General features: G+C 45.3%; 1 protein-coding gene across 7 annotated transcripts in view; it reads left to right on the forward strand.

The window, feature by feature from the left end:
* The first annotated feature begins 210 nt into the window (after nucleotides 1-210).
* The window catches only part of Usp48 (ubiquitin specific peptidase 48), a 70,021-nt gene continuing 54,755 nt past the window's right edge, over nucleotides 211-15,476 (forward strand). For 6 of the 7 annotated variants that reach the window (XR_007833625.1, XM_051173732.1, XM_051173728.1 and 3 more), the window contains exons 1-3: nucleotides 211-367; nucleotides 777-989; nucleotides 14,196-14,316. Coding sequence is in view for 6 of the 7 variants with exons in the window: in XM_051173732.1 (XP_051029689.1) it covers nucleotides 363-367; nucleotides 777-989; nucleotides 14,196-14,316 (339 nt within the window). In the remaining variant the exon portion in view is untranslated. The remainder of the gene's footprint in view (nucleotides 368-776; nucleotides 990-14,195; nucleotides 14,317-15,476) is intronic. The other variant, XM_051173731.1, reaches the window with a different exon arrangement.

The following is a 15,476-nucleotide window of genomic DNA, read 5'->3' on the forward strand; positions in this document are numbered from 1 at the left end:
AATTCAGAGGTCAAAGTATAGACATATACAAGTCAGGAGACAGCCTACAGTAAAGAATCCGCCCCGAACCTGCGCGTGCGACACATTCTGCCGCTCAAGATAGAGTGTCCCACTTCTAAGACTACAAATCCCAGCATGTCTCGCACTCCGCGAGTAGCATAACGCAGTGCAAGATGGGATATGTAGTTCCGTTCCAGCACCGGCAAAGCACATAACGCCCCGTGACGTCAGAGGGCTCGGGGAAAGGAGTCGGAATCCGCCCAAGCTCAAGTTAAATCATCCTCCAGAGAGCCGACTCTGGAGTCTCTGGCTGACCGGGTCTCTACTGTTAACAGGTCCCGCCCCGAAGTCCCGGTGGCCCTATGGTGTGCGTTGAGTATTCTTTTGCGTGACTTTGTCACAGTTACGGGGAAGTATCTAGAGCAAGGATAGGCGTCCGCTCGTCAGAGTAGCGGACGTGGGGCTGAAACGCGTTTGTCTTCGCCATGGCAGAAAAGACGTGGCAAGCTGTCTTTGGGCAGCTGCCTTGCTTTCTTCCGCCCGTCGTATTATAGGCGCTTTCTGCGCAGGGACTGATGGGAGCACGCATGCGCAGGCTGTTGTGGGGCGTACACCTCTAACGTCCGCAGGCGCGGGGGCTGTCGGGTACCGGTGGCAGCGCTTTGCGGCTGGTCGTGCAGGCTGGGCGCGGGCGGGCGGGCGCGGCAGCTGTGGCGCGCGCGGGTGATTGACTGGTCCTCTGGCTAAGAGGAGCGCTTGGTTCTTTTGGCTGGCAGGTGCCGGAGCCCATTCGGGCGGAGGCGGAGGCGGCGCCGGCGGCCGCCCGGTTCAGCAAGCGCTTTTTCGGTCAAGGCCATGGCTCCCCGGCTGCAGCTGGAGAAGGCGGCCTGGCGCTGGGCGGAGACGGTGAGGCCCGAGGAGGTGTCGCAGGAGCACATCGAGACCGCCTACCGCATCTGGCTGGAGCCCTGTATCCGCGGCGTCTGCAGGTGAGACTCTCACGTGCCCAAGGCGTAGTGGGTGACGGACCACGGAGGTGCACGGTGCAGGTGCCTCGCCTCTAGGTTTGCACAACCCGAGCTACGCAGCCCCCGGAGTGATGCGATTGCTGGGCTCTCATGCAGAAGATGGCGGTGGAGATGGTTGGAGATAGGGCTTAGTAAACATCGGAGGGTTGGTCGCTCTTGGCCACAGCTGTTTATTTCTTTTGTAAAAGAGGAACTTTCCGGCAGCGAACTTCGTCACGTTCTATCTTCTGTCACTGCATACTGAGAAGGCCTGTAGCTTAAGTATCATTTGCAGAGAGCAGCTTTAGAAAAACCTTTGGTTAACATACGTCATCTACCCCCCACTCTCATTGGCCGGCTCTTTTTTGATCTGGTTCCTATTTCTTTTGGTCACCCTAACTCCACGGCACTTTACAGAGAAACAGTGCTTTTCTTTTTGCTTGGTTGTAGAACCTTACCTTTTCTCGACCTCCGTTTACGTTGGATTCTTAGCGGTAGAGTGCTTTTCTCTTTCCCACTTTGTAATCTGGTCCGGTGTGTTGAATCGAATTTGATTGAGCGAGGCATGCATGCTCAGTAGTTCCGTTGATTAAGGAGATCTGGAAGATGTAAAAGCCTTGGTTCATGGCCTCAGAGCTGCCTCATTTGAGATATAATGCAAGATAAGTTTCTATAAGTAAAGTAGGTGCGTCGCTCTGCTCTCCGGGTTTTGCTCATACTGACAGCTTGCACTTCTTTCAAAGTTCTGGAACGACATCAATCTGTGTATTATGGAATTTAAACAGCTTGACTGAGGGACTCATTTGAAATGTACAGTTATAGTGCTGGGATTTAGCTTGGGGGTAGAGTAGCTGTTTTGTACGCATGAGGTCCTTGGTTCAATTCCCAACCCATCAATAGGAGTTCAATCTGGACTGGGTGCTGATGGCTAGCTCCCAGCACACTGGAGGCAGAGACAGGCGGATTGCTGTGAGTTCGAGGCCAGCCTGGTCTACAGGGCGAGTTCCAGGAGAGGCTCCAAAAACTACTGAGAAACCCTGTTTGGAGTTCAGTATGGGTATGGCTAATTGGTTAAGAGGGCTCAGACTCCACCTTCAAAGGACCACAGCATCATTTATTCCCCCAAAACCACATCAGATGGCTTAAAACCACCTGTAACTCCAGCTCTAGGGCAAGCAAAGCCATCTCAATATCATTTGTTCATTAGTACACACTTACTTTTAAACTTGGACACATAAATAATCCTTTTTGAAAGTTGTAGGACATCTAGTAGAATACATTGTATCTATGGTGTTTCTTTTTTGTTTTATGTTTTTTCTATTTTTGTAGGGCTGGAGACTATATATTTAAGGATTTTAAAATTTTTATTTTTGGTTTTTCAAGACAGGGTTTCTTTGTATTGTTCCAAGTGCTGAGATTAAAGGCATGTGCCACCAACTCGGCTTTCTTTCTTTCTTTCTTTCTTTATTTATTTATTTATTTATTTGAGACAGGATTTCTCTGAAATAGTCCCTGCTGTCCTGGAACTCACTGTGTAGACCAGGCTGGCCTCAAACACACAAGAGATCCACCACCTGGCATGTTTGAGGACTTTAAAAAAATTTTTATTACATGCATTTGTGTTTGGCCTGCATGTATGTCTGTGAGGGAATCAGATCCGCTGGAACTTGAGTTACAGACAGTTTTAAACTGCCATGTAGGTGCTGGGTATTGACCCATGGTCCTTTGGAAGAGCAGCTAATGCTCTTAACCACTGAGCCATCTCTCCAGCCCATTTGAGAATTTTTAAGAAAATATTTTTATTTCTTATGTATGAGTGTTTTGCTTGTGTGTGTATACCACTTGTGTGAATCACCAGTATGCCAGGTACACTTGGAGGCCAGAAAGGGGGACATCAGATTCCCCGGGAATTGGAGTTCAAAAGGTTTTAGGGTTTTTTTTTTTTTTTTTTTTTTTTTAGAAAGGGTTTCTCTGTGTATCCCTGGCTGTCCTGGAACTAGGGTGGCTTGAAATTCAAGAGATCTTCCTGCCTTTGCCTCCCGAGTGCTGGCATTAAAGGCATTCGCCACCAATGCCCAGCTTCCTCTTCACTTTTTAAGACCTAGTCTCACTAGGTTGCCCAGAGGGCGGAGGTGTGTGTGTCCCTGTGTTCATCCGTGTCTCCCCCCCTCCCAAACACAAATGTCTCCGGCCCTATACATGCTTGCCTGGGACTTCCTGCTAGTCCTGCTAGTAAGTGCTGTAAATATGAAATTATGAGTGTGATGGGACTATAGGTATTTGCTATTCTGTTGGTGCTATAGCGCTGACCCTGTGCAAACACTACATGAGCTACACTCCCAGCTTGTCATATGGGTGTAAAGTAATATAGTGTATAGTGTCTGTGTGTTTAGTGCCTCCTGCTCTGAACCTTGTAGATGATAAGGCAAACACTCTACTGCAAAGGTAACCTCTTGGCTCCCTGTTTAGTTTGCATTTACCTAGTAACTAATGAGTTGAGGATCTTTTTAGGTTAGCATTGGCCATTTTATTTCCTTTTATTTCTGTTTTTTTTTGGGGGGGGTTGTGTGTGTGTGTGTGTGTGTGTGTGTGTGTAACAGTTCTGGCTGTCCTGGAACTTGCTTTGTAGACCAAATTGACCTTGAACTCACAGAAACCGTCCTGCCTCTGCTTCCTGAGTGTTGGGATTAAAGGCATGCAACATCAGGTCCAGCTTTGTCCAGCTTTTTTCTGTTTTGTATTTGTTTTTGAGACATAGTCTGACCTATGTAATCTCTGCCTTCAGCCTTTGAGTGCTGGGAATCAAAGACATTTACCACCATGCCCAGCACGCTTTTCAGCGGGAGACCTGTAGATGGTTTCTTCTTGTCTGTCATAAACTGCTCTCATGCAGACAGGTGTGCACTTGTTTACTCAGGTGTGTCTGGGAGGGGAATGGTTAGGTCATGTGGCAATTGTCTTTAACATTTCAAGGAAATACTTAGTGTTTCACAAGCAGTGTAGGAAGATTCCAGTTTCTTCGCATTTTTTACACATTGTCTGCTTTTTGTGGTTTGATTTGCATTTTTCTGATTACTAAATGTGGAATCTTTTTTTGTGTTTATTTTATTTTATTACTCTTTTTCCATGACCAGGTTTCTCTGTATAATAGTCCTGGCAGTCCTGGCTGTCCTGGAACTCCAGGCTGGCCCCGAACTCAGAGAGATCTGCCTGCCTCTGCCTCCTGAGCACTGAGATTACAGACATTCGACACCACTGCCTGGCTCATGTTTTCTTTAGAGAAACTATTTTTAGGGTTTTGTTTTAGAGAAAATCATATAGGTAATGTTGTGGCCAAAGATGACCTTGAACTTCTGCTCCTGCTTCCACCTCCTGAGTCTGTACTCTGCCTGTGAGGTGCTGGGGTTCATACCCAGGATTTCTGTAATTGAGGCATCCTCAACCCTTCCCCTGCCTTTTTAAAGGTAGGATCTCACTACCTAGATCAGACTGACCTAGAATTCCTTCCTGCCTCTGCCTCCAAGGTGTATGTGTGCCTGCCACCTGCCCTGCCTTCAGGACTTGTATGTTTCTAAAACTGGTTTTTAAAAAACGCAGGGTAAGAACTCAATATTCCCCTTGTTGTGGGTGGGAGGGTGGGTGTGGGTGATGAAGATCTGAGAACAACTTTGGAGTTTGTTCTACCGTGTGGGCTCTGGGGATCAGCCATTGAGCCTCTTTTGTTTGGGTATCAGACTATGTAGCTCAAATTGTCCTTGTTTCTCCCTTTGCCGCTAGCAGGCATTGCCACAGCTTACTTTTGGTATGAACTTCTCACAGTGTGTTCCTGCCCATCCTGGAACTTGGTGTGTAGACTAGGGATGGTCTTTGAATTCTCAGAGATCTACCTGTCTCCCTGGTCCTAGGATTAAAGACAGGCATCACTGCACCACACTTATTGGGTTAAGAGGTTTTGTGCTCCAAACCCAGTGTCTTGTTTTGCTTGATTGTTGCCTATCTAGTACATCTGCTCTTAGAGACTTTAATTCTTGTAGGCTGTTGCTTAATCCTAGGCCACAGGTCATCACTAGGAGTTTTGGTTTTTTGAGACAAAGTCTCATTGTGTAGCCCATCTTGACCTTGCTCTTCCAGCTTTAGCCTTTCTTGGATTGGGACTATAACTATTTACCACCTTGCTCTGTGTCCACCCTCACCCCCCCCCCCAGGGGTTTTCTGTGTAGTCTTGGCTGTCCTATCTGGCACTTACTCTGTAGACCAGGCTGGCTTCAAACTCAGAGTCAGAGATCTGCCTGATTCTGCCTCCCAAGTGCTGGAATTAAAGTTATGTGCCACCACGTCTGACCAAGAATATTCTTCTATTTTTGTTTGTGCGCCTACCCTTTAATGGCCCAGCCATCTCTCCAGCCCTCCAAGGACATTCTTTAAAAGAAAGTCTGGGCTGGAAATGTGGTTCAGTAGGTAGAGTGCTTGCCTAGCATGCAGGAGCCCGGTATTCTATCCCCACTGCATAACAGTTTGTTATCTGTAATCCAAGCTCTCAGGAGGCAGAGGCAAGATTGTTATAAATGCAAGATCAGTAAGGTCTTTGTAGGGCTTCCCAGGCCAGCAGAGGCTAGAGATTGAGGCACTGTTGTTGGCAATCTCTAGCTCTGGTCCCATTCCAAACCCAGCCTAAACCCATCAAGAGTTGACTCCTTCCCTGAGTTACTCAAGGCAACGCCTACAGAGTACTTAAATTCCAGTCCCTAGAGCGGCCATGTGATTTCTCTCCTGATTTCTTTCCCCCAGAATCACCTGGAGTTGCTTTGCTCAAATTAAACCTGGTCTGTCTGTCTTTTTGTTTGTTTGTTTTGGTTTTTTGAGACTGGGTTTTTCTGTGGCATTGGAGACTGTCCTGGGACGAGCTCTTGTAGACCAGGCTGGTTTCAAACTCTCAGAGATTCGATTGCCTCTGCCTCCTGAGTGCTGGGATTAAAGGTGTGCGCCATCACTGCCCGACTTTAAACCTGGTCTTCTTAATTTGGCCTGGTCTGACTTATTTGAATTGTCAGAGAAACCCATGGTATCTGTTTGGGCCTCAGCTGTGCTAGTCAGCATAGGTTCTATCACTGAGCCATAACTCTTATTTTCTGTTTCCTTATTTGGCTAGCAAGGGTGGGTAAGCAGCTTAGCTTTTTTTTTTTTTTTTTTTTGAATGCCTTATGTTAGGTACTAGAAAGGGCCTCCTAGACCTGGAGGAGCCTTTGACTCTCTGCTGCCACAGTGAGCCCACGTCTTTGTTCCAGTGGTTTTTAAAACACTGATTTAGTAGTTCATTTGCCATGAGGAATCTTTTTTCTAAATTGCCCCAAGGAGTTGAAAGCTTTAAATAAAATCTCCTGCTTTAATGGCAGCCTGCCTCTTAGATGAAAGAGGTAAATAGACATACTCAGAAACCTTTGCAAGAGTAGCCCTATGCTCAGAGAGAGCAGGGAAGCCTACCTCATAACCGCAGGTAAAGGAGAATTCTTGGGCTGGGGCGATGGCTCAGTGGTTAAGAGCACTGACTGCTGTTGGAGAGACCTGGGTTCACTTCAGTTCTCAGCCACCCAGCCACATGGTAACTCAGTTACTGGAGATCTGACTCCCTCTTCTGGCTTCCAAGGGCACTTGCATGCACATGGGCGCACAGAGCTTGCAGAAACTTGAGCTGACTCTGGTAAAGTAAGCACCTAGTTGGAGAAGCAGTTAGAGGACCTCTACAGTGCAGATTCTTTTTCTACAGAAAGTCTTTTTGTGGCTACTAGTTACTGTCGGATTGGGTCTGCCTTCTTACTGGAGGTCTTCTATCTTACCTGGCCTCTGACTTCTCCACAGCCTCCTTTTTGTTTTTGTTTTTCTTTCTTTCTTTTCTTTCTTTTTTTTTTTTTTTTAAAGAGACAAATGATTCTCTGTAGCTCTGACTCACTCTGTAGACCAGCCTGCCTCTGCCTCCCTAGTGCTGGGACTAAAGGTGTGCGCCACCACCGCCTCCCATCTGCCCCACACCTTCTTTAGCTTTTCATTTTTACCCAAACCTTCAGGTGTGCTGGAAGACTTCCCTAGCCTGGCTTAGCCTTTTCTTCCTGCTTGCTGTCCTCTGCCTGGAATGCTCTCTTGTCTTCCTGCACTGAATCCATTCTGCCTGTCCTTGGAGACTCCCAGCAGGCAACACTGCCCTCCCGCGAGGTTTCTGCCACAGCACATTGTCTCCTGTGACCATGGCACTTGTTTTCCTGAAGTATTGTGCTTACCAGTTTGTTATTCTATTTTTAATAACTGGGACTTTGTCTTTATCTAAGGGATCAGTGGTCTGTCGTTCTTAGTTGTGCATCTCTGTGTTTGACAGAATATATATCTGTAAAGTCTACTTGCTTTGCTGTAGTGACAGGATTTATATGTACATAATCACACCCTTTTATTGGGGTACATTGTGACAGGTCTCAAAGGCCAAATGCTGTCAGCATATCTGTCAGTAGTAAAATGGAACTCTGACAGCATCACTCTGTGTAAACCACCCAAATAGATCTTTCCCAGCATGGGGCTCTTAACCCAGTGCCATGTCCATTGCTGTCACCATAGTCTATTGTTCCCACTAAAAGAGCTTAAAAACCTGGAAGGAAAAAAATCTGAATAAAGCCCTCAGAAGATGGCTTAGCAGGTCAAGTTGCCTGCTGGCAAGACTAACCTGAGTTCCAGGCTAAAGGTCTATATTATGGTAGAGGGAGGGATCAGACCTTGCAAATTGTCCTCTTCATAGTATGTACACACAAAACTCAAAAATTGAAGCTAGGTGGTGGTAGTGAAACCTTTAATCCCAGCACTCCGGAGGAAGAAGCTGGTGCATCTCTGATTTTGAGGCTAGCCTGATCTACGGAGCAAGTTCCAGGACAGCCAGGACTACATAAGAAACCCTGTGTAGAAAACAAAAAAAGGAAGAAAGAAAGAAAGAAAGAAAGAAAGAAAGAAAGAAAGAAAGATGCCACTGTGCCCAACCCCCTTTGCTTTGTAAGAAATGAAATTTACTGGAGTTCCATTTCAGGTGGGCATGGTGGTATATGCCTGTTAAAAACCAGAGGATCCATGTAGGCCATGACCATCTAGGTTAAAGGATCAGTCAGTGTAGAGACTGACTAAGAAAACAAAGAACAAAAGTAATTGCTTTTAAGGTTTGTGTGTGCTCTTCACATGTACATAGGCTTAGTTTTACAGCCCCTCACTTTCCACACCGCACTGGCTTTGCAGCCCAGTTGGCAGCCCCTTCAGCTACTCAGGGCTGAGATTGCAAGTGTGCACCCAGCACAGCTGTCTTTGGGCTTTTCTTTTTTCTTTTTTTTCTTCTTTGAGACAGGGTTTCTCTGTGTAGCTCTGGGAGCGCTCTGTAGACCGGGCTGGCCTCAACTCACTGAGATCCACCTGTCTCTACCTCCCCAGTGCTGGGATCAAAGGTGTGCACCACCACCGCCTGGCTTTGATTTTTGTCATAGCTAACTTAACTCCAGTTCCTCGGGAAAGTCTAAAATTTTCTTAATTAAAAGTGATAAAGTGAAAGTATTACAGAGGAAGTGTTGGGACAAGTTTCCTTCCTCACATTCTGGAGGACTGCCATGCTGGTTTGTCCTCGAGGTGAGCAGGTTGGCTAGCTGAGCATTTCCTGTTTGATTTTGAAACGCCTCTTCAGCCACCTGAGTACTGATACAACATTTCCTCCATAATGACCCATCATTGTCAGCAGTATAAAATAACTGCCAATTCCCTCATCTATGGTATTGTAGTAGCTGCCCACATTATGGTAGTTTTCTTGACTGAGCTACTTTGAACACTGCCATTTTCTAAGAATTTAAGAACACTCCATTTATCTTTTATGGGCGTGGTGTTTTGCTTACATATATGAAGGTATGTCTGTGGGAGAGTGTTGGATCCATTAGAACTGGAGTTATGGAACCTTGTGAGCCTGCCATGTGGGTGCTGGGAATTGAACCTGGGTCTCTGGAAGAGCAGCCAGTGCTCTTAACTGCTGACTCATTTCTTTAACTTGATTTCACTTCATTAAACTTGTTTGGAATTAGTGGGGAATGGTGCATCCTATGTGTGTTCTTTGGGATGGGGTGAATGGGTAAGAATGGGGGCTGTTAACAGCACTTTACCCTCTTTCAGGGGTTGTGACTTGACTATTGAATATGCTAAAAAGCAAAAACACCTCAGGATTCACTTTTTTGTTTTGTTTTTTTTGAGCCAGGGTTTCTCTGTAGCTTTGGAGTCAGTCCTGGAGCTCTTAAGACCAGGCTGGTTTAGAACTCACAGGAAGGGATTTGCCTGCCTCACTTTTTAATTTTTTTTATTTTTTTATTTTTTAAAGAACTTTTGTTTTTGAGACAAGGTCTCACCTGTATAGCTTGGCTGTCCTAGAGCTAGCTCAAAATGTAGAGCAGACTGGCCTCAGACTGCTGGGATTAAAGTCGTTTGCCACCACTCCTGGCTAGAATTTATTATTGGTACTTTATGTGATTTTCCTGCGTTTTGCCTGCATGTATGTCTGTGTGAGGGTGTCTGATCCCCTGGAACAGGAGTCAAGGATAGTTGTGAACTGCATGCAATGTGGGTGCTGGGAATTGAGCCCAGGTCCCCTGGAAGAGCAGCTAGTGAGTGATCTTAACCACTGAGTCATCTCTCCAGCCTCATTTAGTATTTTTCTCTTTTTTTTTTTTTTTTTTTTTTTTTTTTTTTTTTTTTTTTTTTTTTTTTTGGAGACAGGGTTTTTTCTGTGGCTTTAGCTGGAACTAGTTCTTGTAGACCAGGCTGGTCTCTAACTCACAGAGATCCACCTGCCTCTGCCTCCCAAGTGCTGTGAACAAAGGCGTGTGCCACCAACACCCAGCCTCATTTAGTATTTTTAAATTAAAATAATAATAATAATAATAATGCTATACAATACTCTGGTTTTTAAATAAGAAATGTAGTTTAGAAGCCATTGTGATGGCACATGCCTTTAATCCTAGCATTCATTTCAGGAGGCAGAGGCAAGTGGATCTCTGAATTCCAGAGTCTACGTATGTATGTAGAGAGAGCGATCCTGTCTCAAAAAAAAAAAAGTCTGGAGAGATGGTTCAGTGGTTAAGAGCACTGACTGCTTTTCCAGAGGACCTGGATTCAATTCCCAGTATCCATATGGCAGCTCACACTTGCCTGTAACTCTCAATTCCAGGGCATCTGACACCTTTACACAGACATACATGCAAGCAAGCAATAAAAAAGCAAGCAAAACAAAACACCAAACCAACACACATAAAATAAAAGAATAAAACATTTCAAAAAATTTAAAACCAGAAAGAAATATATTTAGGCTTTGTGCTATATCTGGCACAACTCATGGTGTGAGCATTTTAGAAACACAGACTTTGAGAATGTATTGCATCTCAGTAAATGAGCAACACACTGAACCGGTTCATGGCTGGACTGGTTGGTTGGGTTTTGGGGACAGAACTGCCTACTGTAGTAGAAGAGCTTGTCAGTTCCCCTTTAAGTTCTTTGGGCAGGTGCTTATTTCATTTTGAGTGATGGTTTGGGCTGTACCTCTCAGGGGCCCAGGGATGTGAAGAAGCCAGGCACACGGGGACTAGGCATCTGCCACCTGGCCAATGCTAAGTATTGATTTTTGCATGCAACAGCACAGGGGTGGCACCTGAATCTTAGTGCTGTTTCAGTCAACAAATGAGTGGCCTAGCTATACATCCTGCCAGATCCACCACCTGCTGCTGCCACCAGATGTAGTTTTTAACTAAATCTCCATTCTGTTTATCAGTAAGGCTTGGGATGGGACTCAGGCTGGGATGAGAACCTGCTAACCAAGAGGGGTTGAGCGAGTCCTTTCACTCTGCCAAACAAACAAACAAACAAACAAAAAGAGTGCCCCACTCAGTCCCTCTGCTACTTCCTATGTATCTTTCTACCCTTTCAGACTCCCTCTCTATGGTTACTTCTGTCAACTAGTTGCTGGCTCCACCTCCTGATCCAGGGTTGATTTTATGTAGTTAATGCAAAAGTAAACTGGGGGTTCACAGTGTGATCGAATATCTTGCAACAGCTGGGTCTCCAATTGTTCTTGTGCTTTGATGGAGACAAAAAGATTCTTTTTGGTGCACATGCCTACAGCGCTACTGGGCTATGTATAGGGGAGAGCCACCATTTGGAACGCTCTAGTTAGCCTGATTCCCCTTAAAATGCTGCATGCTGGAAGGAAGGTAGTTTCATCTCACCAGTGGTGATTTTCGATGATTTGAGACTTAATACATAGTATTTATTAAGCCAGGCAGTGGTCTTGAACACAGTACTCAGGAGGAAGAGGCAGGTGATATGGATTTCTGAGTTTAAGGCCAGCCTGGTCTACAGAGCAAGTTCCAGGACAACCAGGAAGGACTGTTTATAGAGAGAAACCTTGTTTCTAGGGGAAAAAAAGAAAAAAACTTAAAGCCAGGTAAACTCAGTGACACATGCCTGTCTGTAATCCCAGCACTTGAAGTGGAAGCAGGCAGTCAGGAGTAAAGGTGGGCCTCAGCTTAAGGAGCTCTGAGGCCAGCCTGGGCTACTTGGGAGCCTGTCTCAAAGGCAACAAAATAAAATTAACTTACAGATATGGTGTATGTGCCTTTAATTCCCAAACTCAGAGGCAGAGGCAGGTGGATCTCTGAATTTGAGGCCAAGTCAGGGCTACACAGTGAGACCCTGTCTGTAAGGATGTGGGGGAAGGAGGGGACAAGGGAAGCCAGAATTACAAAGGGCAAACAATGCAAGTTAACCAAACTTCCTACTTTAACTTTTGAAAGTTTTATTGAAATTTTTTAGGTCATAGACTTTTTGAAGCTACTGTTTGATTGAAGCCAGCTGTAGAGCTAGTTTAGTGGGTGTGACTTATATGTGGGGGATGGGAAAGGATGGGGAAATAGACCTATATCACAGGAGACTAAGTGTCCAGCTGTTAAAGCAACTGCTTTCTGAAAGACCCATAGGACTGTCTGCCAAGTCACATGATGTTCATTTATTTTTTTGTTAAATTTGTATGTGTGTGTGCGCGCGAGCGTGCGCATGCACATTGGCATTTTGCCTACATGTATGTTTGTGTGAGAGTGTCAGATCTTGGAGTTTCAAGCAGTTTTGACCTGCCATGTGGGTGCTGGGAATTGAACCTGGGCCTTTTGGCAGAACAACATGTACTCTTAACCACTGAGCCATCATCTCTCCAGCCCACATGACATTTATTTTGAGACATATGCATCATTCTGGCTGGCCTGGAACTCAGAGGTTGGCCTGCCTCTTTCCTGAGTGTTGGATGAAAGGTACACACTACCATCTATTTTAAAAATAGAATCTCATACATGGTTGCTGTTTACATCTCTCTTGCCTCCTTGTCCCTCCCCCCCCCAACTCGCTCTCAGCCTCTTGACTGCTTTTTATTGTTTTATAAACACAACACACAAACACTCTGCTGAGTCCATTTAATGTGGCTCATCTATTTGTGTGTTAAGGGTGATTACTTGAGATTGGCTAGCTATTGGGGGGCTCACCCCAGGCAAGCCATACATGTATAAGAACGTACTTGTCTTATGACTAGATTGAGTGTTTCACTGTGGAGAGTATACGAGAACAGAGCCACTTGCTTCCAACCCTTAGTTCCATCTCTGGGATTCATGTGGTGGAAGGGAATTTTGTTCTCTGACCTCCGCATGCATGTGTGATCTGCCTACAAATGAATAAATGTAATTTTAAAGAAAGATGGGAGTGGGTGGTATACCTCTTCTAATCCCAGCATTCCAGACCAACCAGCCGGGGCTACATGGCAGGTTCTCAGGCTTGGCAGTAAGTAGCACAATTCCCTCTACCATCTCTCTGGCCCCATGTTCCAGTCTACTGCTGTCAGCAAAGCCTTGGTGGGTAACCTTCACAAATATGTGCATACATCCTACTGATAGTTAGTCTAAAGGGGAAGGAGAACCCAAGATCCTGCTGCATTCTAGTCTTGTAATCTGGAATTGCTTCTCTGTGTGCAACACATTGACTTTTTTGTGGGTTGTTTCTGAGATTGGGATTGCCTGGTGTGTGCTTATGGCATAGGTTGTGTGCTTTTGTCCAGGACACTACAGAAGCCATGCCGAGTCCTAATGCCCAGGTGGGCAAGAGGCTGTGTCTGGTAGCTCTGTTGTTCTCTGCGTGGCTGAGTGGTGACTGGGCTTCTCAGAGTTTCTTTTCACTCTTGCTGAGGCAACTGAAAGACATTGCACTCTTGTTTCTTCTTTAGCCTTCCTTGTTACTCTATTTTGAAAGATGTTACATGTTTGGTTCCCGTGTCGCGCCCCCCCCCCCCAGTAGACTTTTCTCCATCTGTCCCATTGTCTCATTATGAAGCCAATGGATTCTGTGAGACAGGATCTCCAGTTAAGCTTAGTATGTAGCCAAGCTGGCTTCCAGCTTCCTTTGACCTTTTGTTCCTGAGTGCTGGGATTACACTTTGTGGCTTCCTTATCCTTTTTGAGGTAGTTAATGTCTTTGTGTAGTCCAGGCTGACCTCCAGTCACTGTAGTCCTCCGGCCTTAGCCTCCCTGGCTCTGTTGTAGTGACTTACCTTTTTGTTGCTGGATTTGGCAGAGGGGGTACTGGCCCCTCCCCCACATGGGATTCTGTGTCCCTTCAGTATGTGCCATCGATCTTTTAGGGGTACAGCAAGACAGTGCATATTCATCTTATAACTTATTTCCCTCAGGAGCCTTAGAGTTTTTAGTGGAGAATATTTAGAAATCAGGATTTGTTAATGAACTTAGTCCTTGTTCCTTTACTTTTATCTTGGGAATACTACTTAATGAGTGTTCTGATTAATGATGGCGTTCAAGTGGTTTAGCCTTACCCCAGCCCCCAGCTGTGGATCTTTGTCCCACTGAGCTGTGTTCTGCTTCTTTCTGTTGGTTGCTGTTGGTCAACCCCACTCAGTAATTTAAGGGGTCAAGTATGCAGAGTTCCAGGACAGGGCTACATGGTGCTGGGGGTGGTGGTGTAGGGTGGGGGATATATAAATAAATAAATAAGTAATTGAATGGATGAATAGAAAGCTCAATCCTCTTTTTACTTCTTGGGAATATTTTTTAATTAAACTGTAATTCTTCCTTTTTGTTCTTCTCGTAGACGAAACTGCAGAGGCAACCCCAATTGTTTAGTTGGAATTGGCGAGCACATTTGGTTAGGAGAAATAGATGAGAATAGTTTTCATAACATTGATGATCCCAACTGTGAGAGGAGAAAAAAGGTGAGTAATTGTGGTTGGTAGGCCTCGTTTATTGTTCAGTGCTTGTGTTCAGAAACCTGTTACAGTGGATATGCACCACAGTAGTGGAGAGAGGCCCTGAATCTTATCTGCAGAACGTTCTCCCTGCTCTAAAAAAGAAGTGGAAAAAAAGAAATCACTACAAACTATTAGCCATTTTGGTAACCTGTGTAGGTATCAGAGAACTGGAGTGGAGGCTCATGGCCTTGTGAGTTTGAATTCCTTTTTAATTTGGGGAAGTCTAGTTAAGCCATAATAGCCACATTATAACCGCATAAAACTATCTATCTATCTATCTATCTATCTATCTATCTATCTATCTATCTATCTATCTGTTCGTTTGTTTGTGCTGGGGATCAAACCCAGGGTCATGCACTTACACACTGAGTAAGAGTAGGCAAGCTCTCTACACTGAGCTACATCCCCAGCCCCTAACATTATGCTTTAACAACAGGTAGTCATGCTGAACACTTTTAGGCAGAGGCAGGTGGATCTCTTTTGAGTTCAAGGCCAGCCTGGTCCATAGATCATGTTCCAGGACAGCCAGGGCTACACAGACAAACCCTGTTTCAAAAAACAAAAATGGGCAGTCACACAGTTTAGCAAGCCCTTAGACAGTGGTCTTGGTCTGCATTCTGATGTGCTGCTTAAACAGAGAGCATGTTTTGTTTAGGATTTAGAATGCCTTTAAAGGAGAGGTGCTAATACAAGTTACCGTGATGGTTTCTCTTTGCTTTCCAAGGCATCTGTCTTGCGCAATATTTGTGCGCATGTGCATGCATAAGCACACACACACACACACACTTTAAAAGTATGCTATGTTGTATTGATAGTTTCTCAAAAGGGATGTTCAAGATCTCTGCAATAGAAGGGGGCCTTCCTTTCTCTCTGCCTCCCAGTTCTTCTTGAAGTCTCTCTCGTTTTGTCTTTTTTCTAAGTGCTGGCATTTAGAAGTATAATGAAAAGCCTGAGCACACATGCTTCAGAACACCTGTTCTAATTTTAGGGTTAAGAGACTAGAGATGACATAGTGCTAGAAATGAGCATTGTTGTCTGAAGTCTCGTCTCTGCCATCAGCCGCAATGGTGGTCGAACATAAAAGGCCTCCATGGAAGGTCTGCCCCCACCTGCAGTGAAGAGGG

The sequence above is a fragment of the Phodopus roborovskii genome, unplaced genomic scaffold, assembly GCF_943737965.1.
Source record: "Phodopus roborovskii unplaced genomic scaffold, PHOROB, whole genome shotgun sequence".
NCBI classification, from domain to species: domain Eukaryota; kingdom Metazoa; phylum Chordata; class Mammalia; order Rodentia; family Cricetidae; genus Phodopus; species Phodopus roborovskii.